Source organism: Staurois parvus, unplaced genomic scaffold (assembly GCF_062004578.1).
Source record: "Staurois parvus isolate SC_StPar_1 unplaced genomic scaffold, SC_StPar_1.0 ptg000362l, whole genome shotgun sequence".
Classification (NCBI taxonomy): Eukaryota; Metazoa; Chordata; class Amphibia; order Anura; family Ranidae; genus Staurois; species Staurois parvus.
In genome coordinates this window covers 10,493,535-10,517,417 of record NW_028318158.1, presented here as the reverse complement: position 1 = coordinate 10,517,417, position 23,883 = coordinate 10,493,535, and the positions used below count along the sequence as shown (strand labels likewise).

General features: G+C 41.7%; 1 protein-coding gene across 5 annotated transcripts in view; it reads left to right on the top strand.

Annotated features, from left to right (window-relative positions):
- Positions 1-23,883, top strand: part of CDC42BPA (CDC42 binding protein kinase alpha) — a 364,329-nt gene that overhangs the window by 317,051 nt on the left and 23,395 nt on the right. For all 5 annotated transcript variants that reach the window (XM_089685105.1, XM_089685106.1, XM_089685108.1 and 2 more), the window contains 10 exons: positions 242-378; positions 536-675; positions 758-839; positions 2,708-2,924; positions 5,208-5,270; positions 6,738-7,331; positions 10,746-10,843; positions 12,626-12,710; positions 14,700-14,823; positions 17,048-17,165. In XM_089685105.1, coding sequence (XP_089541231.1) covers positions 242-378; positions 536-675; positions 758-839; positions 2,708-2,924; positions 5,208-5,270; positions 6,738-7,331; positions 10,746-10,843; positions 12,626-12,710; positions 14,700-14,823; positions 17,048-17,165 — 1,658 coding nt within the window. The remainder of the gene's footprint in view (positions 1-241; positions 379-535; positions 676-757; positions 840-2,707; positions 2,925-5,207; positions 5,271-6,737; positions 7,332-10,745; positions 10,844-12,625; positions 12,711-14,699; positions 14,824-17,047; positions 17,166-23,883) is intronic.

Sequence of the window (23,883 nt, the reverse complement as noted above, 5' to 3'; positions counted from 1 at the left end):
CCAGCTAGAGTCAAACAAAGCACAAAATGTAAAATGCATACAAAATTAAAAAAAAGAAAAAAAGACAAAAAACCGGTATGAAAAAAAAAATACATCAACTGCAAAAACTGTAAATTGTTCTTGTCTGTCCGGCATCCCTTTCCCCTCCTCCCAGATCCTGTCCTTGCCAATGTTACTCTTGTACTGGTGGAATCTCTGTATAAGTTCTATTCAATGAATGTTATTTTTGTTTTGTTGCCAGTGTGCGGTTTTTCTTGCCATGTAACTTGCGCAGATAAAGCACCCTCAGTGTGCCCCATTCCTCCTGAACAGACCAAGGGACCACTCGGCATCGACCCTCAGAAAGGCATCGGAACGGCGTATGAAGGACACGTTCGAGTAAGTAGGCCAAGAATTTTTGTTGCATGCTGGATCATATTTTCTAAAGCCAAAAGTTGTCTTAACTGCTTAGACAAGACTGACGCCTTCATCCGTATTTTTTTGTTAGTTTCATTGAGTCACCCGGTACTGATATAGTGCTGTGTTTGTTTCTCAGGTGCCCAAGCCAGCAGGAGTGAAGAAGGGATGGCAGCGAGCCCTGGCAGTTGTCTGTGACTTCAAACTCTTCTTATATGATATTCCAGAGGGGAAAACCTCTCAGCCTTCTTGTGTGGTGAGCCAGGTCATTGATATGAGGTGAGCTAGGCAGCCAGGTAATCATAGTGGCCATCTTTTCTCGTTTGTGTTTTTTTTTGTAATTTGTGTATTCTTTCTACAGAGATGAGGAGTTTGTTGTCAGCTCTGTCCTGGCCTCTGATGTCATCCACGCCAATCGCAAAGACATTCCTTGCATTTTCCGAGTGAGTGACATCAATTTTTCTGTTTTTGTGTCTGATCCCAAGCCCTACAATGTACATACATCACCAACATGTTGTCTACTTCTATTAAAGATCCGTTTATTCAGCACTGAATACAGCAATGACTTTTCGGTGCTCTGCATCAGCTCCTTCATCAAGCAGCATCACAATTGGCGCTGCAATTATTTTAATGAATAAATGGATTTTTAATAAAGGTGGACAATGTGCTGGTGATGCATGTTCATGGCGCCATTCTTGATATATCACTAGAGAAATCAGGCATGAGGTCTAATATCGTTTGGAGTGCACCCTACTTCTTCATATTGATCCCAAGAACTGTGTTGTTTGTACTTCGAGTAAAAGGCATGCAAAACAACACCACGTTTGTCAGAAAACATTTTGTCAGATATTCTACATCTTCTCAAATATGGCAACAGTCTTCAGAGAGGACTTCCATTATAACAGGAAGTAGAATAAAAGATTTGTAGCTCTGATTTCCTAAAGCATTGGGTGTTTTCATTCAGCTCTTAAGCAGTGTAGATGGATTGAGTCTCCTTAAGCAGCTCTCCATGTAGTGATGTCTGTAGGTCGATTCTTTATTTGAGCCGGTACTGGGTGCACAAGGAGGAAAGCTCCAACAGCAGAACATATGAAGTCCAGATTTAGATTTATTAAGAAATTGGTATTGTAAAAATGTCAATGCATTTCAGAGTTGTAGAGGGTCTCCCTTCATCAGGCTTTGTACTGTTGAACAAAGCATATACTGGACTGAAAAAAATTGGAGAGATCCTGAAAGCTAATTAGCATGATTGCTTCTGAGGTCTCATCAGCCACTCTTTGACCCATACTGTGGCCACTCCCACCTCTATTCAAGTTTGTATTGCTTCAGTGTTACTCAAAATATCTAATGACACTTTGGAAGTTCTCTGTGGACCATGGCTTTTGCTGTAGGATGCGACTAAGAAAATGTCAGGAAAGACCTACTAAAACAGCTGAACTTTATTTGCGGTTAATCAGAGGAACTTTCAATGATTACATGCTTTTGAATGTGATTGCTTAATTCTGAACACAGCTACATCCCCAGTTATAAGAGGGTGTGCACACTTATGCAACCGCATTATTTTAGTTTTTTATGTTTTCTCCCCCCCCCCCAAAAAAAAAAAAAAGATTTCAGTTTGTTTTTCAATTGACTTGTACAGTTTATAGGTCCCATTAAAGGTGGAAAAAGTTCTAACATGATTTATCTTTGTCTCATTTTTTTACATCACAGACACCTGACATTTAAAAAGGGGTGTGTAGACTTTTTATATCCACTGTAGGACATGGTGGAAGAGATTTACTAAATTGGTGCACTCAGAATCTGTGCATAGTAACCAATCCGCTACTAACTTCAGGTTGTAATAAAACTTGGAAGCTGACTGGTTTCTTTGCAGAGCTGCACCAGATTGTGCACTCTCAATTTTTAGTAAATAGCCCCCATTTTTTCCTTCTAACTTGCCATGCACATGCTCCCATTGTTGAAGCATTTCTTGAAATATGCCTAGATCTAATTTATTGCCTTTTAAACTTTAGTATATATTTTGTGGGTGTGCTCACTCATTATTTGCTTCCATTTGGTCATCAATAGTCACTTGCCACATGCAGCCCCATCAAACTGTTTACAAGATTTTACGTTTACACAAAGCACCCTTGTTTTTTGTTATTTTTTGTTTACTGAATGGTCAGGACAGATTCACTTTAAAGTGACCCTGATGAGCAGTGATATTTGAGGTGCCAGAACAATGACATTTGGTGTCCTTAAGATGTGGTATAAAATACTTTTTTTTCTTGTAGATAAATCCTATTACTCCTTCCTTTTTTTTTTTTTAAAGGTAACAGCTTCTCAGCTCTCTACATCCAGTAACAAGTGCTCCATCTTACTCCTGGCGGATAGTGAAAGCGACAAGAGTAAGTGGGTGGGGGTACTGAACGAGCTGCACCGCATTCTGAGGAAGAACAAGTTAAAAGACCGATCGGTCTACATGCCTAAAGAAGCCTACGATAGCACACTGCCACTCATCAAGAACACCCAGTCTGCTGCCATCCTCGGTGAGCTGCTATGGAAAAATCATGTTTGCTTGTTTTTTAAGGCGGATATCATTATTGTAACAGGAGATCTTTTACTGTTTGCCTACAATAGGAACAGTAGCATTTAAATGCCTGCACCCCCCCCCCTAAAAAAAAAAAACCTTCATCCAGTTACCTTTGGTGTGTCCCATATAAGCAGAGTTTCCTTTTCCTGTGCATGAGCTCTTCTGACGAAATTGCTGGCACCCCCAAGACCCCCCAAGTGATTTAGGAGCTCTGACCATCACTTTAGTGAATGAAGTCTGCAAACACTGTGTACACGCTTCATTCATAATATGAAGCAACTACTCAACTATCAATTTAAATCAGCATATGCAAGGTGCACTTGGGCAGGGCAGTTCACAGATCAGTACAGTGCAAAAGATTTCCAAGCAATCATACCAGCTAGTAAGGATTAAAACTCTTTTGACAATTAACATTTAGCCCTGGTTCACACTGATGCGGTGCGGAATTTGCAGCGTTTTTTGTGCGAATTCCTCACCGCATCAGAATTGCGCCCCATTTATGTGTAAACCAGTGTGTATGTTAAGTTAACAACCCCCCCGAAAGCGGTCTGCAAAATGTGGTATGATGTACAGAATCAGATCGCATAGATGTGAATACACATGCAATCCAATTCTAGTGCAGACCAAAAAAGGGTCCTGCACGTCTTTGGTGCGGGTGCGGTGCGATTAGAGTCATACAAAATGTATAGGTCCAATCGCACCGCACACAAATCGCATGTGATTTGCACAGAAATGTGGTGCGGTTCCTGTGTGAATCACATGCAATATACCGCACAGTATATATGTGAACCCGGGCTGAAAGGAATTTTTGTTGTATACTTTTGCAAAAAAATATAAAGCCACACTTCCACACCAAGGCGCCTCTGCAAAGTGCTTTCTCCAGACAAACAGTGCTCCCATCTTGTGACACATATAGTAAAGCAATGAGCAAATTGAGAGCAGGTATACCTTGGAAGTAGCCCAATCCTCCTTAACAGTTGTGGACACTGAACGTACTACAGACGTCCAAAAAACATAGTCGGAGTACATAGGGCGTGTGTGGTATGTACTGCCCTTCTGCTGTTACCCCCTTGCACTTGCCAGTAATTCCCAACTGTCAAAATGTCATCTGAAATTGCTGTGGAAGCGCCTGCTTTGAACAAAATAGTCCTTCTGGCGTTGTTTATAAGCACTATTCAGAGGCAAGACAGATACAAAGTAACCTTACTACTTTTTATCTATTTGGTTTCATTCATCTACAGATCAAAGTGATGAGCTTCAGTCTGCATATGATGTCAGTTAAAGTGTTACTAATCCCACAACAGTAAAATCAGTCTATATATGCAGTAAAGCATGCTTGTTATACTCACTGTGGAACCTTAGGGGTTAATCCTCTGCATTTTGTAAAAAGGATGTTTGATCCGGGCTTCTCTGATCGTCCCCTTCTTCTGCGGTCCCCAATATATCTCCAGATAAAACAGAGGCTTGGAGGCAAGCTGCACATGCTGAGTTTGGTGTATTGCTAGAGGTTTCTTTTTGGGAGAGTGGAAGTGATCATCACAGGGCCAATCAGCACTGTCCAGACAGAGGGTCAGGGGTCACACAGGTTCATACGGGAGAATGAAAACTCTTCCTACAAGCTTTAACCAGTGCTCTGCTGGACACTGATAGAAATCACAAGACTGCTCTAACTGCTGATGAGAAAAGGTATTTAGCAGTTTATATTTACTAAAATAATTGCATTTCCATGTTCTATGTACTGTGGGAGACAAGATATAGTGAATGCAGGGTCCTGGGTTTAGTAACACTTTAACGCATGCTGGAAAGTTAATAAAATGTGTCCTTAATAAATAACCCCTTTATTGGCCTTTACGTTACCCAATCAGCCATAATTAACTTCCTCCCCCTTCCCCCAACTGTTATTCTGCTACTGATTTTTTTATTTCTATTTTATATAATTTCCCATTACCATTTCCTGCACTGGATTGCATGGTACCCCGGTACTATACGATCTGGTTACAGTGCGCTTTAAAAAGTAGCACATGCACTACTTTTGGTGCGATCCACTGCGATTTCAACTCATTCAAATGAATGGGCTGAAATTGCATTGCATTGAATCACACAGGAATCCTACAGGAATGCGGAGTGCGTTCCTGTGCTATTCCGGTGTGAACTGACATTTACTGCAGCATAACTAAATATATATTTATATATCTTTATACTGTATCTATATCATTGGACTGTATTTCGTCTTCTACAGATCATGAAAGAATAGCACTTGGAAATGAAGAAGGGTTATTTGTTGTTCATGTCACCAAAGATGGTAAGAATATTATGTCTATATGTTCAGCTAAATACGTTTGCAGTATGGGGTAACATTTATAACACAGTGGTAACATTTATAACATGGTGTAAGATTTCAAGTATCTGCAGGCAAAACATTTTCTTTAGTTTTGGATAGAGTAAAGAGTGGTTTGAATCTGCATTTTTTTTTGCCTCTTTCCCGTTGGTTTGTTTACTCTTTACCTTCTGTTACCAGAACAAACAGAGGGGTGAATCTTCTCTACACAGCAGTAAAAACTATTATAACATTATTTTTTTATTCCCTTTACTAGCTTCTAATTATATATAACAGTATTATCATTACCGTTATTATTATTAGCGCTGTTATTAATATTATGTTCCTTTCTTCTTTTCATAAATTTGTTTCCATAGGCCTATGGGGGCTAAGAATATGCATGCATCATACAAACTAGGGGGGTTCAACTGGGGGTATCAATGGTGGAGAAGGATCTGGGAGTTCTGGTAGATCACAACCTTAATAATGGCATGCAATGCCAAGCTGTGGTTTCTAAAGCGAGCAAAATCCTCTCTTGTATTAAAAGAGGTATAGACTCCAGAGAGAGAGATATCATATTACCCTGTACAAATCATTAGTAAGACCTCATCTGGAATATGCAGTTCAGTTTTGGGCACCAATTCACAAAAAGAACATTGGGGAACTGGAGAAAGTACAGAGAAGGGCAACCAAACTGAGGCATGGAGGAGCTCAGCTATGAGGAAAGATTAGAGGAACTGAATTTATTCTCTCTTGAGAAGAGGAGATTAAGGAGGGATATGATCAACATGTATAAATACATCAGTGGTTCATATAGTGAACTCGGTGTAGAGTTATTCACCCTGAGGTCAAGGGAGCAAGGAGGAAAAGAAATGTAATCTCCAAACACAGAAAGGTTTCTTCACAGTGAGAGCTGTGAAAATGTGGAATAGTTTCCCTCATGAGCTGGTTCTGGCCAGCTCTGTGGATTGCTTTAAAAAAGTCCTGGATTCTTTCTTGGATACACGGAATATAACTGGATACTAACATTTATAGGTAAAGTTGATCCAGGGAATATCCGATTGCCTCTCGGGGGATCAGGAAGGATTTTTTTCCCCTGCAGGATTAAATTGGATCATGCTTTGCTGGGGGGTTTTTTTTTTTGCCTTCCTCTGGATCAACTGTGGGTATAGGATTATAGGATCATTTTGAATGTGCTGAAATTGCACCGTACCTCACAAAAAGTAGTGCAAGTACTACTTTTTGAAACGCACTGTGACTGGATCGCATGGTGCAGGCAAACTACTTTAGAGACTTCCTCCCACTTATTGTCATGTCTTTATGAAAGGAAGTTAAAGTGGAACTTTAGTCAGAAAATGAAGTCCTGGTAGATCACTTAGCACTGGACCCTTTAGTGGAGTATATAGTGGAGTAGAGTTGAAGTTTAATCTCTCATTTTGTCTTTCATGGCAGAGATTATCAGAGTCGGGGACAACAAGAAAGTTCATCAGGTGGAGCTGATTCCACAAGAGCAGCTCATTGCCGTAATTTCTGGAAGAAATCGTCATGTCCGCCTCTACCCCATGGCCTCCTTGGATGGCAGAGAGACTGAGTTCTTCAAGCTGGCTGAAACAAAGGGCTGCCAGGGCATTGCATCTGGTCAGGTGCGGCATGGCGCCCTCACCTGCCTGTGTGTGTCTATGAAGAGGCAGGTACTCTGCTATGAACTTAACCAAAGCAAGACCCGCCACAAAAAGATCAAGGAGATCCAGGTCCCGGGCAACGTCCAGTGGATGGCCATATTTAATGAGCGTCTGTGCGTGGGTTATCAGTCAGGCTTTATCAGGTACCCGCTGCATGCAGAGGGAAGTCCTTCCAGCCTCCTTCACAATGATGACCACACGTTGTCCTTCATTATGCAGCAACCCACGGATGCCATATGTGCGGTGGAGATCTCAAATAAAGAATACCTGCTGTGTTTTAGCAGCGTTGGGATTTATATTGATTGCCAGGGTCGGAGGTCACGGCAACAGGAGCTGATGTGGCCGGCGGTTCCTATATCTTGCTGTAAGTCAATTGACCAAAACGTGATATATTTCTGGAGTTCTGTTGTATTTGACCTCCTATGTTATAATTGGGAAAAACATCACTGGCTTTCACCAGAAGAGACGTGTGTATCAAACAAGGGGCTCATTCCTCATTTTAGGATGACATGGAGATTGTAAATCATTGCTTTCTCTGTAGCCAACTGTGAACATTTGATTTAAAGTACACTTATAGCCTACATATAGGTTGTGTACAGCTGTTTCCAAATTGTTATGTTCCACCAATGTAAGATGTGGATCCTTTGACTTCTAGGGAGTAGGTCTTGTTGTCACTAACTGGGAGGAAAACAAGTTAAATGATATCTAAACCGAAGGCCACATACACTATATGCTCAAAAGTTTGTGGACACCTGATAATCTCACATACTATATGGAAAAAATTACTGTATGTGACACCCCCTCCTAATTATTGAGTGCCGGTGTTTCCAATGAAGGTTCATTCACTGATTGTGCCCAAAACTCAGGTACAAAATGATATAGTTTGATGAGCTTGGTGTGGAGGAAACTGAGTTGCCTTCACAGAACCTTGACCTCAACCCTATTGAAAATTGTTGGGATGTACTCAAATGCCTATTGCGTGCCGGACTTTCTTGTTCAATTTCAGTACTAGACCTCACAAATGCTCTTTTTACTAAATTGGCAAAATTCCCACAGACATGCTTTCCATTGGAACTTGTTATATCCCCAAAGTGTTGTTCAGTTGTGTATCAGTGCTCATGGTTTTGGATTGACATATTTAGCAAACTCGTATATTGTAGGTGTGATGGTCAGGTGTCCACAAACTTTTGATCATATAGTATATGTAATATATTACAGCTGATCAGTCCTTAGATGTGGTAGTTGCTATACTTTTCTTTTTTTACGCTAAGAACAAGTACAGAAAATACCTGTTTATCTTGCCAGAAATGCTGTAAAATTTCCTGTGAACTGATATGTAAAACCAAGTTCTGTTCCTTCCAAGATATCTTCTGTAAACTACTAATTTTCCCCACCCCGAGTAATGGAGATGAAATTAGGAATCCGTGCTTGTAGTTCTGTTCTGGAGTGAGAACGCTGCTCTTCCATAGATACAGTACGGTGAGTGACCATTGTCACCCTAGGACAGGAAATGATACTGGAAGAGTCTCCGGGTGAAAATTATAGAAAAGCACCCGAAGAAATATAATGTAGCCACCATATCTAAGGACTGGCAAGCTAAAATGTATTACATTTTTGTTTTTGGGTTCAGATACCCTTTAAACCTATGCATTATAATATCTGGAAGGGAGTGAATAAAGCCATTCATCCCAGAAGATGAGCAGCCTTGCATTGCAAAGCCCTCAGGGCACAGTGTGGAGTGTGAGCATTGCAGTGAGACTGAGTGGCCTAACAATCATCATAGACACAAACACAGCTGCTATGGGGCTTGGAGTAGGACCCCCTAAATGTCTTCCACTGCAGTGGGAGTTTACTATGGGCCAGCACCAGGGGTGGACTGACAACTCATGGGGCCCCCGGGCAATAGGGGATCATAAGGCCCCTGTGTCCTTGCCCAAACTCAAAAAAGCCTATGGAAAAGGTACCAGGGGCATCTCATGGGGCCCCCTACTGACCCAGGGCATTCGGGCAGTGCCAGCCCATCTACCACACAGCCCTGCAGTGCTGACTGATAATTTTCTGTTGTGATTGAGAAGTCAGCACTGCGGTTTGTGTGATCTGGCTGATAGTAAACTGACTGGTCATTTACTGTTGTGAATGAGAAGTCAGTGTTGTGGAGTTGAGTGATCTATCTGCTGGTGCAGTGAATGTCCTTGTTTTTCTTAGCCTATTGTATACAGTTGGTATCACAATAGTAAAGCCATGCTTGGTAGGCTGTAATGATACATTGTTGACATTATGAGATTCTTCCTGCACTAGCAGAAGAATGACAGGACTACTGGTAGAGAAGAACCCTCAGACACACAGATATCACACCGTGCCGGAGTAGTTTGGCCAGGCAGAAGCAATGCTTTGCCTCTGACACTGGCAGAAACCTGCCACTAATACTCAGCTATCAGCCAGGCTTAGCGTGGTTCCCACCTTGATATCTACTCTTGTGTATATAGTGGCCAGACCAGCTGCCATTCCAGTGGAATTGGAAATTAAATGTAACCCCCTGTACAAGATAACTCCCATCAGTACTGCGGGCCTGTCTGAACTATCTGCTGCTGCAGTGGATATTTATGATGGTATTAATACATAAGTGGTCAATATAGTGAGATTGGTGTAGAATTATTAACTTTAAAGGTAATTACAGGACAAGGGGGCACTCTTTATGTCTGGTGGAAAAGAGATTTGACCTCCACATATGGAAGAGCTTCTTCACAGTAAGAGCTGTAAAAATAAGAAATAGACTCCCTCAAAAACTAGTTCTAGCCAGCTCAGTAGATTGTTTTAAAGAAGAATTGGATGCACTCCTAAGTACGCAAAACATAACCGGGTGTTAGCATTTAATAGTATTGTTGATTGTTGATCCTGGGAATATCCAATTGCATTCTGGGGGTTCAGGAAGGAATTTATTTTTTCGCTGCTGGAGCAATTTGGACTATACTTCATAGAGTTTTTTTTTTTTTCCTTCCTCTGGATTAATTGTTGATATAGGATTCTGTCTCTGGAGGTTTTCTGTTTACTTATTCTATTTATTATTTTTATTGGTTGAACTAGATGGACTTATGTCTTTTTTTTTTTTAAGCCTAACTATGCAACTATGTAGCCAGCAGCAGGGTCACATGGCCCCTCAGTGTTGACCTTATTTACAGTAGTAAACAATTAGTCGGTGGTGCAGGGCTGTATAATCTGCCAGCTGTAAATGAACATTCACTGCACTGATTTTCTATTTTTGGATAGAATCAGAGGATTTTCCACCACCTACTGAACCTGGGCCATAACAGGCAGTGGGTTGAAATTCAACAGTGGTCACCAGGTCATATAGAGGGGTTGTTCTTCCCAGCAGGGATGCAGACTGCAATAAAAACCTTTACAAAGGTCTAGCCCTTCCCCACATCATACAAAACAATTGGAGTTCCACTTTTAGGCAACCATGCCATTGCCACCCACTCCAGTTTCAGCTTGATTGGGTGGTAATTGTGATGTCTATGGGCTCCATCAGCCCACCCCTTGCAGACTCTTATGGGGACATTTTTGAAAGTCTGGGTTGGATTATTTGTAGCCAGTGGCTTCCATGATATAAGGGTAAGTGCCCACTCTCTACCCAATCTATAAGCAGTGATGAGCTGGCATACCGTCATGGAAAAGCAAGGCTATCGTGTGTATTTTGGTACTAATTTTGGTATTACAGTATTTCTCAGCTTTTTCCTTGTGTGCTTCCATCTTTATCTCAGCATCTTTTCACTTTCAGGCTACAATGCCCCGTACCTCTCTGTTTACAGTGAAAACGCAGTTGACATTTATGACATCAATTCCATGGAGTGGATTCAGACCGTTCCATTGAAAAAGGTAAACAGATTTGCATGCTTGCCCTGGCTGCAGATACAACTTTTTACATCACTAAAGCTGAACTCCAGACAAACTGCTAAATTTGCAGATTAAATACAGTTGTGCTCAAACGTTTGCATACCCTGGCAGAAATTGCAATTTTGGCATTGATATTGAAAATAAGACTGATCATGCCAAAAAATGCTCTTTTATTGAAGGATGATGATCATATGAAGCCATTTATTATCAAATAGTTATTTGGCTCCTTTTTAAATCATAATAACAGAAATCACCCAAATGGCCATGATCAAAAGTTTCCATACCCTGGAATGTGTGGCCTTGGTACAGACACACAAGGTGACACACACAGGTTAAAATGACAATTAGAGGTTAATGTCCCACATCTGTGGCTTTTTAAATTGCAATTAGTATCAGTGTATAAATAGTCAATGAGTTTGTTAGCTCTTACATGGAAGCACTGACTGGGCTAGATACTGATAACTATTTGATAATACATGGGTTCATATGATCATCATCCTTCAATAAAAGAGCATTTTGGCATGATCAGTCATATTTTCAATATCAATGCCAAAATGTCACAATTTATGCAAGGGTATACAAACATTTGAGCACAACTGTACATATTATGGAGCTGTCTTACCTGCCAAATTATTTGTTTTTATGTCCTTCCAGTCCTGAGATTTACACAGCTCTGCCACAACAAACAGTCCTAAATGACAGGACAGGAGACTTGATTTTTTATATTGCAATAATACTTTTCCTTCTTCCACCCTGTGAGTGGACAGTGAAAAGAGAAGCAGCAGACTGAGGAGCTCACATCTTTGCCACCCTGCTTTCTCCTCGTTTCATCTCTCCCTTTGTTAGTACATCAGCTTCCCCCTCTCCCACCATAAACTAACAAAAGTTTCCAGCACATTTACCAGCTAGCTGGCAAGAAAACCAAATAGTCCCTGTCTAACAATTCACGTTAAAACAGAGGGTTTCGTTCTACAGTGCCCATGCCAAGGCTTCTGTGTGTACTGCGGTCCTAACTCTCTATATTTTCGAGAATCTCCAAGTTGGAGCATATATACCATGGATAAATTAAGGGCAGGTTTACCAGTAGGGAAATCACTCCTCCTTACAGGCACAGGGACACACTGGACACCCAGCGAGAGCACAAAGGCAGCTGAAGGCACCCAATGTGTCCCCATGCCAAATCCAGCAAACAAGCTATACAAAAAGAGGGCAACCACTGCAATTTATAACTAGCCCTTGCAGTAAGCTGCACATGGAAGGGCAACACACATCATAAGCAAACAAAAACTGTCTAATAATTCACGTTAAAAAAGATGGTTTCATTGCACACATTTGCACATTTATATGGAAGCCTCTCCTAGTCTGAGCTCTGCTGTGCAGGGACTGTGACAGGCTGATATCAGGTCAAATTCAGGTACTCAAAAGTGCTCGCATTATAAAAAAAATACATTTAATGATTTAATAAGTACAGAGCTGCATTATTTTGTGTTTTTATCTGCCTGGAGTTCAGCTTTAAAGTTATCTTAGATTTAGCCCAGTGGATAGATTCAGCTGGTCTCAGATTGACTTTCCTTGTTGCCAGGATTAGCTGTCTGAGCACCCATCAAGCATCACACTTATGGATTATAGTTCATTGAATGGAAGAGCAGTTTGGTACTGCAGACTGGAACTCTGTGCTTGTAAATGAGATAAAATGTTGTCCTTGTTTCCAGTGAGCAATTTATTCTTGCAGCTAAGCACTTTTTCTCCCCCTTTGTCTGTTAGGTGCGTCCATTGAACACAGATGGCTCTCTCAATCTTCTAGGATTGGAAACTGTACGGCTAATCTATTTCAAAAATAAAATGGCTGGTAAGTCTGTTATGTAAAATAATTGTGGACTTGTGTATGAAAGTGCTGAACCTGGGCATACAGCTCACGGAGTGCAGCTAGACCACTGAGTACAAGAGGTACAAATCTGTAGTATTGCAAAAAAGTATTGCAAATCTGCAGACAAAAATTAGTACCTCAGTTATTTGCACCACTTATATGGGCTACCTTAGGCTGGCCATATATGCCTCTTCTTTTTTTTTTTTTTCGCTCAGCTAGAAGGCTGATCAAAAAAAACAAAGAAACAGATTCCCTCATTCACACATGGTGGATGGAGGAATCCTCCCCATTCTGCCATTGTACTGCCACTGTATTCTGACAGCAGGACTCCTTCTCTGTCAGAATACACTGATCAGTCGCTGCAGCTGGTAGATGGAAAAATATGTTCCAACAGTCCTATGTGACAGAAATCAATTGTGAAAGGCTATGGATGGATCGAAATCTGGTCAGTCCGTGCAGAACTGGCAGAATTTCAGTCCATCTATGGGCAGCTTAATCTTGTACCTGGAGGTGTCCTTTGTGTGTAGTCCCCCCCACTCAATGCAGCGGGTACTGTAAATCTGCCAGACAACCCAGTCAGTCTTTCTGCAGACTAAATTGCAGCAAAGTTATACAGCCTAGGACCCACCCAAGCATCTGATTGGACAGTAAAGGAACTAAAGCATGCTGATGAGGTCATCACTCTGCTCTAACCTCCTACTTGTATGCCTACTGTGTTTTACTGTTTGCACTGTACAATACAAGATAGCCCTGATTGTTTCCAAGTGCTGCCCTTTCCTTTCCCAGTCTTATTGCTAGTACAGGGGTTAGTATAGTCATGAGAGAATTACTCCAATAGCAGTAGTACAAGGGTTATTATAGTCATAAACAGGGGCGGACTGACAACTCATGGGGCCCCCGGGCAATAGGGGATCATGGGGCCCCTATGTCCTTGCCCAAACTCAAAAAAGCCTATGAAAAAGGTACCAGGGGCATCTCGTGGGGCCCCCTACTGACCCAGGGCCCTCGGGCAGAGCCCAAGTTTCCAAATGGTCAGTCCGCCCCTGGGCATAAATTGATTGCTCAAATAGTAGTAGTACAGGGAGTTCAATAGTCATGAATGATTTGTTAAGTGATGATATTACAGGGGTAGTATTGTCATTAATGGGTTAATCAGTAGTACATGGGGTAGTATATTCATGAGTGGGTTAATCAAGTAACAGTGGCAGAAGGCGAAGTATTCTAAATGGCTTAATCAGATAATGGCTTAATCAGATAGCAGTAATACAGGGGGGTAGAATAATCATAAATGTGTTAATCAGATGGCTGTAGTGCATGGGGTAATATAGTCATTAAGACAGCCCATACATTATTCTTTTTTTTTTTCATTCAACCAGAGACCAGTGATGGATGAGGGAATTCTTCCTGCTGAGTTATTGTATTCTGACAGTAGGGAGACTTCCCTGCCATCAGAATACACTGATCAGTGCTGCCGGCTATAGCCTGCGGCACTGAACGATCAGAAAAAAGCTGGCAAACTGGTTTTACAGAAGTCAGTCGACCCTGCTAAACTAGCCGAATTTCAAACTATGTATGGCTGGCTTAAGCAGTTAATCAGATGGATGTAATATAGGGGATAATATAGTAATAAATTGAATGATCTGAAGTAATATAGTAAAAAATTGATTCATCTTAATGAGTAATACTGGGGGTAGTACAATCATGAAAGGGTTAATAAGGTGTCAGTAGTACTGGGGTAGTACAGTGATGAAGGGATTAATGGGATGCCAGTAGCTTTGGCATAGTGCAATCATGAAGGGTTTAATCGGGTGCCTGTAGTACTGGGATAGTACAGTCATGAAGGGGTTACACGTATGGCAGCAATATAACCATGAATTAGTTAATCGAGTGGCAGTAGTACAGGCATATATGGTTCAATCAAGATCAATGGCTAATATCAATGATATTAAAATTTTTCCTTTGTATTCCCAGAAGGGGATGAGCTGGTAGTTCCTGAGACGTCAGACAACAGCCGGAAGCAAATGGTGAGGAACATCAACAATAAACGGAGGTACTCCTTCCGTGTCCCAGAGGAGGAGAGAATGCAGCAGAGGAGGTAACAGCCCACGGCCTGCATATCCAGCCTGTGTTAAAGCTTAGATCTGTTTTTTTAGTTATATAATATAGAATTTTCCGAACGGTCTCAGTGTGGAGAATCATGTTTCACCGACGGTAGACTTTTCATGTTCTCAGCCTGACCTGCTCTACCCACACTAACATCTAACTAGTATGCAGATTTTGGTGTGTTTTTTTTATCTAGATACTTGTTCCATGTCAATGCTGCAAAAGGTTATGAAGGCACTGGTCAGCCAGATAGCCAACATTTCCTTTCATTTTCTCTTGGCAGGTTTACTTTAGAGTATACCTGTGCTTCTGTAATCATGCACAAAAACAGAAAGTGACCAGATCCCTTTGTATCACTGTGTATTGTGACGTGATCTGATCTTCTTGCCCTGCCATTAGTTACAGAGTGTGATGGGACCAATAGGGAGGGGAAGAATATAAAGTGGTGGAATACACCACAACCAAGAAAATCTGGCCACTTTTTCACCTAATGGATACTTGAAACCCAACAATAAACTGCTCTTATTTGCTCCCTTTTTGTCTGGTATATAGACCATTAAAAGTGTTTCATCTGTTTGATAAGTGCAAAAAAATGGTAGTTGATCATGTCCAGAAATTTAGAACTAACCCTTGCACACTTCCTCCTAGTTCTCATCTTGAACCTCAGAAAAATGAGACCCTCTGTTGTAGAGATGAGTAAAGTGGAAGGGTTAGTAGTTCAGCAAAAAATAAAAACTTGGCAGAGCCAACAAAATGCTGCATTTAGTTATCTCCCAAATGGTGTTAGGATCTGTGTGAATTGCTGGAGGATCAACATGTATTTTTCTGTACTCGTAGGGTCTATTCTATTTGCAGCTACATGCACTTTAATGCAGTGCTTCGTAAGCTGGGCAGTTTGTATAAATGTGTTGGCAGGAGCCCAGTCTAACTTGTAGACACCCAGTTTGATTCATATTTTGGTTTATTTGCTCTTGATAGGAAACAGGTTGGCCTTTTTTGGGCCCTTCAAAGTCCTTTGAGTAAGAAATAAAATTATATAATTGGACTGATTTATAATCTAGGTGCCACATTCCCTGTTGTAACCTATCAATGTCATATCAAGTCATGTGACATTAAAGATATCAAGTTAACAATATAACCTGAATAAACGAAATGCTATAAAACGTACAGAATTTCATTTCTGTCCACATAAAATATTGTTAAAATCACATATTGCAAAGATGCATGCCATTACAGGTTTTTATTTTTATTTCATACATATATACCATTGAATAACATAAACTTCAACCATCTCACAACCTCCTATGTGGCTGAATCAATTATTCGTATTGCATAAACTATTGTCATTCAGTTTTCCAGACGATACTATTGGAGGAACAGGCTTCTAAATGAATGACAGTTTCTTGAACATTCCCCCCCCCCCTCCTTCTTCCCAATCAACATACAATTACCATTTATCAACCAGATCATTTGTTTCCAAGAAATGCCTCATTTGAAACCCAGTGATAGTAGGATCGGCAGGCTGCTTTATCACCCTGCCTTGGAATTTGTTTTTCATGAGCCTGAGCATTATACGAACAAACACACCCCCAGTATCCCTTCCTATCTACTTATCTGCTGGCCACTTGGTGGTGCAGACCTTTAGCTGTGCTGAGAAACTGCTTGATTACATTCTAATAGCATGTTATCACGCAACTGATCAACAAGTTGCACAGCTAATCAGGAGCATGTACATCTAAAAGGATTCTGAAGATGTGTTCTTTCCTATATTGTGCAAAAAAGCAGTGCAATGACTGCCATAAACCCTAAAGATCACACCCAAACACAATGATGAAAAAAAATGATTGATGGCAGAGAATTCTAATAGCTGCGAGAGGCAGGCCACATCAGTACAGATGCAGAGGAGAGGAGATTGATGATGATAGAGGTTGTTGAGACTAGAAATGAAGACAAGCTCAATATAGTTGCTGCAGCTTCAAAATAATATATTGTGGAGATGCCAGTTTGCAGAGAGGTAATAGTAACCAGTTTCAACACAGGAGAAGAACTTGCTACAAGTGTGGGGAACAAGGTAAGGATTGGAGTTCAGCTTTATCTGTGCAGTGCTAAATAAAATGAGATCTGATTGGTTATTGTATGCCGTGGCACATTTGTGTTATCCCAGTCGTGTCAAGTTGTCGAGTTTCATTCCTCTTCTGTCTTTCCTGGTCCTCAAGGGAGATGTTACGAGACCCAGAGATGAGAAACAAACTGATTTCCAACCCCACAAACTTCAACCACATAGCACACATGGGTCCCGGTGACGGCATCCAGATCCTGAAAGATCTTCCTATGGTGAGAGACCACCTGGTGGTGAACAGGAGAGTGACACCTGTATAGTACAGAGCCCTTGTATGTGTTATATATATTATTACCTTATAGAAGACATCAGCCCTTGTTCAAAGGAACTTACACTCAAATACCATCCACACTCATAGTAGAGTCAATGAAAGTGTATCTAAAGTGAAACTTCAGTGTGGGTGGGTTAAACTCCTTGTCAGTTTTTTTGTGTCTTTGTCCCTTTGATATTCCCCCTTCTCTATTTGTCCTGGTGACCATTGTCACTGGAACTGAAAGTGATGGGAAATCCAAAATTATACCGTTGTCTCCAAAACAAGAGGAGAGGTAAATCTTAGATGAGAACTACCCTCAATTTGTGGAGATATGTTCTCACTTCCTGTTGCGTATCCATCACACAAAGTAAAGGACAACTTCCACAGGAGAACAACAAATTAATTGACAGAGGTTTTAACCATCCCCCTATTCTGTCTACCATGAAAAAAATGATTTGGCTATATATACAATGTAACTAACCATATGCTTCTGGAGGAATCCCATGTACACTTGGGGAGATCATACAAACTCCATGCAGACTAAGGCTGGCCATACATTACACAATTTTCTTGAGATTTTTGGTTTAGATTTACCAAAAACCATATAATAGGAGGTCAAACCTAACAACACTTTCAACTGTATCCAATTAGGCAGGCTCTTGCACTACATAGTTGAAGGTAAATCTAAAGGAAATTGGGCAGAAAATTGTATAGTGTATAGCCAGCCTAAAACTGGAGATTGAAAATCTGGTGCAGCTGTTCATAGTAACCAATCAGCTTCCAGGTTTTATTGGCAAAGCTTAATTGAAGAAGCTGAAGTTAGAAGCTGACTATCATGCACAGCTGCATCAGATTCTGAGTGCTCCAGTGTTAGTAAATCGACCCCTATGTCTTGGGGTATTGATGCAGAACTGCATGGCAAGATGGCAGACTCCTTAATGGCCAGTCTGCCCAAAAAGACAAATATAAAAGTTGTGAATGACTGTAGAATTGTGAGCTGAACTTTTCCTGCCACCCCACACATAGGCTAAGTGAGTCTGCCAGGTAGAAAGGGGCATTGATCTGTGGAAACAGTGCTAACCACGTAGGCACCGTGCTGTTTACTCTTAATTGGAAATCCAAATGTTCTTATATTTCCTTTTAATGGAGAAAATGCTGCTTTAGATTGCCTTCAGTGCTGCTCACATCTCTGTGGAACCAGAGGATTGGCATAGAGTGTGGCTGATCCTGCCTTTCCAGAGGGACCACATGACCACTCATGAAGGTTGCCTGGAGCAGCATTTTCTCCTGAAAAGGTGTGCATTTTTATCTTTCAATGCATCTCATTAAGACTGACAACATATCTTAAAGTTAACATTTATATACAGCGATTGGCCATAACTTTTATGACCATCCACCTTACATTTGGAAGGTCCTCCTTTTGCTGCCAAAACAGCCCAACCCACTGAGGTATGGACACCACTAGACCTCTGAAGGTGTGCTGTGGTATCTGGCACCAGGATCAGGAGCAGATCCTCTAAGTCGGGGGTCAGCAACCAGTAGACCTTGGCCAGGTGACTGTTACATCTTGGTCTGGGCTTGCTGACATGCCATACTGGAGCAATGCAGAGGAACTACTTGTAAAGTTAGAGTTGCAGTAGGGAACAAGAGCCACTTAAGCTGATTTCTCCTCTGTAGTGCTGGCTCCTACAACCTGTCTTGGTTGGTGGGTAGGGTTATCACCTCATCCCTTTAAAACCGAACACATATTTTTTACATAGGTTCTGGGGCTAATTTAATGCACATAAGGCACTAAGTGAGTTTAATTACCACCTTAATCAACCACAGAACCTGTGTAATTAATATGTGTTTGGTCTCAAAGGGATGAGGTGGCAACCCTATTGGTGGGTGTAGCACTAGCCAAGCATGACCCATTCAAGTGAATGAGGCTGCTCTGTAATTGCCATGCAACCTTGTGCAGTACAGAAAACAAGGAGTTAAACATGCAGTGGTGTGTTGCTTTCTCACCACCTGCTTTAAGCCCTTGGACCCCGCAGAAGCATGCAGTTGCAGGGCACTTGCAGAGAGGCCCCATTTACTTGAATAGGACTTAGTTGACAGGTGGTAGCACCCACCAAAAGTAACAAGGGGTGTAATTCCTGTTGCGGCATGTGTACACCTTTGGCTGCTGCCTCAACAGCTAAAGGGGGTAAGGGATTGGAGAGAGGTAAAACCGTGATTCAACTACAGGGTTTTACCCCCCCCCCCCCAAATTTTACACGTGAACAAGCCCTTACGGTGCCGCTGCCAGTTGCAACTAAAGGCTCATTCACAGGTGCAGTAGGCACTGCTGCTCCTCTGCAAAGCGTTTGACAGGTGGTGAGGAGGCGATATGTTGCCTCCTCGTCACCTGATTTAAACCCATGATTGCCGTGCAATGCACACGATTATGACATCGTAGTACGGCAATTAGAGGTTTAAATTAGGTGTGAGGAGGCAACACTGTGCCCGGTGATCTTTGACTTCTCCCATGTTGTTCAGGTAGATCTCCACCTCTTTAAGATTGCTTACCACTGCTCTAAATCCTGTAAGTTGCAGTGCAGGGCCTCAATGGATAGGACTTGGTTTTCCAGAACATCCCACAGATGCTCAATGGATTGAGTTCTGGAGAATTTGGAGGCCAAGCCATCACCTAAAACTCATTGTTGTGTTCTTCAAACCATTTTTGCAGTGTGCATTATCCTGCTAAATGAGGCCCCTTCCATCAGGGAATACCATCTCCATGAAGGGGTGTACTTGGTAACCAGTAATGTTAGGTAGGTGATGCATGTCAAAGTAACATCCACATGAATGGTAGGACCCAAGGTATTCCAGCAGAACATTGTTGCCCAAAGTATCACATTCACACTGCCTCTGCTGGCTTCCTTTCTTCCCATAGTGCATCCTGGTGCCGTCTCTTCCCTAGGTAAGCGATGAACACGCACCTGGCCATGCACATGATGTAAAAGAAAATGTAATTCATCAGACGACTTCCATTGCACCATAGTCTGATGCTCATGTGCCCATTGTAGGCACCTTTGGCTGTGGTCAGCATGGGGGCCCTGACCAGTCTGCATCTATGCAGCCCCCATACACAACATGCTGCAATGCCCCTTTTTATAGGCTTTCAACACATCAATTTCAATGACATGTTTATTTGCTGCCTAATATTTTCCACCCACTTTTGCCATTGTAAAAATATATTCAGTTTTACTCACTTAACCTGTCAGTGGTCAGAAAAGTATGGCTGATCAGTGCATAGGTTAATGGCTACTTCCCACCCCCTTACCAGCTGATGACTGAGATAATACTCATTTGATCCTACAAAGCTGGTGTTATTGCCAGTCTTATTGCTGCCCCATGTCGCTGAAACATCCAGTGCAGGGCTAGTGCACACTACTGGTCCTGCTGGGTACCTATTTACATGAGTACTTGCCCAGGACCAACGAGCGGTGGATAAGATTGTTGACTGCTGTGGGGTCGTACGTAAAACAAAGTGTTTCTTTTTGCTCTATCTGTACCTGGTGGAGAAAGTTCCTGTATTCCCTTCTCCTATCCCTATTCCTCTGTATTAGATCAACGTTTTCTCCTCTCCTAAGGAAGCCCATAGCTTATGCAATTTCCTTTCCTTTAACCATGGATGGAAAGAAAGTAAATCAGATTCCCCTATCAATATAGTCAGTGTTGATGGGGTAATCCCTCCCGCAAGCGTTATTGTGTTCTGCCGGCGGGGAGCCTTCCCTGCCGGCACAACACAATGACAAGTGTTGCCGGCTATAGTCAGCAGCCCTAATTGTTTGGGAAAAACCCGAGAGGCTGGTTGCACACAAGTCGATCGATGAATGGTGGGTCATAGGGACAATGTACTCTCCAACTAAAACTGTTTAGAAAATAGTTTTGTATAGAGTAGAATCTGTTGTCAGCTGTCTGTTTCCACATTTCAGAGATTTCCTGCTTATTTCCTGTTCTGAAGACAAGATGGCTTAGAGGGTGGGAGGGTCAGGACATTTCTCCAATGGGACATTTTGCTGTTAGTGGAGTAGGGAAGGAAGAGTCATAAGCTATATGAGGTTCTTATTTTTTGCCAATCTCTTCCTGTCCTGGTTACACCCTTTCCCCCTATTTATTGTCCTGCTGTCCCCAGGACAGAAAGGGAGGAAAAATCTCCCCACCAGAGACACAGACAAGCATTAAAAATTTGACAAGAGTATTTACTTTTCCCTACATTTAAGCTAAAATGTTTAAAAATTGATTTCCGCATTAAAAGTTGGCAGGCTTCATATTGTATCAATAAAATTTTGGTTGGAGTATGAATTCCAACATTAAAGCAGAGCTCCATTCAAAGAACAAAAAAAATCAGCTACAAAAACTGTAGTTGCTGACTTTTAAACATCAGCCCCTCACCTGTCCCATGATCCAGTGGTGTAGTCACCGCTTCCGGTTTCACTGGCCGTCCTCGCTCCCCGGAACCGGCACAGGGGACCAGTACTTAAATCAAAACTTCTCCTTTTTGGGTGGAGCTCTGCTTTAACTTGAGCAAGTCCACCAAGCATCCTTTTCTCTACTCTCGGGACCTCTAATCTTAGTTTTGATCTATGCTGATTAATGTTGAGCTGCTGGTCAGATGTCGCCACAAAACACAGAGTCCAACCAATCCACTACGTAAATTTTTTATCCATAGGCGACACTTTAAAAGCCTTTACAGGTTACCACTTTAGATATACACAGGAGGTCTGGTGCTACAATTACTGCTTTCAATATGACATTTGCGGTGAAACGTCACATGGATCGATCGCTGTTTGCTCTGTGCAGGACCAATGCGTGTGTTCACCTTTTTGTGTGAACTCGGAGGGACGGGGGCACTTTAACAATTTTTTACAAAAATGAATTATTTTTAATATGTTCCTTTATTTTTTATCACATTTATTGTTATCACAGGGAATATAAAAATCCCCTAAGATAGCAATAGGCAGTGACAGGTACGCTTTACTGAGAGACCCCAGATCTGCCCTCTGCCGGTGTGGTCATATGCTTTCACAATTTAAACCTGCGCTGTTTACATCCGGGGAAACCAGAAGCAATGAATGCTCATCACTTTCGGTTTCCCATACCATCATGATGATTGGAGCTATTCCAGTCCCAGTTACCTCTATGGTCAGCCGACAGAAGCTCCGACTGGTTGCTGGGGTTTCCCAGTGGGACGGGAGAACCTGAAAGAGCCACGGAAGGCGGCCAAAGGTGGGAATGTCTCCTCCAGCTGCTTGTAAAAGCAATCCAGTGGCTAATTAGCAGGTAGGATTGCTTTTACAAGAAATCTGACTTCTGGCAGCTGCAGGCATCATCCCGATATAATCACTTAAAGTCCAGCAATGATATAAATTAGTGCAGCGCTAAGCGCTTAGCGCTGCACTAATTTATATCATTTGATTTACTACATATTGGTTGCTTTGAGTGCATAGCTGATTTTAGGATAAAGCGCTCACTACATATCTTTCTGTTTGTTTTAAAGTCCAGCAATGTACAGGTATGTCACTGGTTATCAGATGGCTAGAGAATTGCATGGGATGCCTTTGCTGACCCTCCAGAAAGAGCTAGTTAACAGGCTGTAGTGCTGATCCATTCAATTAACTGCATCATTTCTATAATCTGTTGTGGAGCAGGTATGCAAATAAGGAGTTTGACATTTGGCCTACTTGTATTGAGTCAGCGACACAAAATCTCAAAGCCAAGGGTAGCCAGGCAGATAGGATCTTCTGAAGAAAGTTGGCAATGGCACTGCCCTTGATTCACCTGTCATCTGCACGATGTAGAGTATTTGATCTGAACTAATACTCACTATATCCATTCATGGGGAAAACCACCAAATTCAAGGCTCCGTAAGACCTTGTTCACATGAGCTTCAGCTTGTCTAAGAGCAGCACGTACAGCAAGCATTTACAAAGATTTTGTGCAGCTTTAAACAGCTTTATTCAAGCCTTTTAAAGAGGCCCTGTCACCAGTTCATTCAGTTCAACAGTTTTCCCATTAGATTGTATGTGCATTTAACATATTTTTGGCATGCTGTTTATCTGTACCATGTGTACATATCCAAATGACCCAAGACTACTGCTGGGTACCACCATCATGAATGTGATGTCAGCATACACAGAGCTTTCAATATAGTAACACCATATAGTATTCCTTTTCACTCCTCCTTTGGCAGCTATATAAAAGGTTATGTAGGGAGGTGAAAAGAGGGGCAGAGGAGCTGGGCCAGCACAGTAATTAGAGACTCCGAGAAGAGGAGAGTGCAATGACATGTAAGGAGGGAGAGGGCTGTGCAAGGGGATTGGCATTTTATGGAATGCAAGTCAATAAAAAGTAGTTTATGGAAAGGAAAAACACTGCAAGTGATCCATTAAATAGTTATTTCTGTGTGTTTACCTGCAACTTTTGAAGTTACAGACAGTCTTTTTAAAGTACCTTTAGGTTCCAGTATGGGGATGTTAAACATATATCATAATGGGAGTGCTATCACTTTAAACAAGCTGCTAGCACACTTCAGAAGTACTTGAAGCCTGCTAGCAGCTTGTTTAAAGTGACATTCAGCACTCTTCTTAAGATCTTAGTTTAACATCCCCATACTGGAGATGGAGTTTCCCTTAAAGGCTTTAACAGAGCTG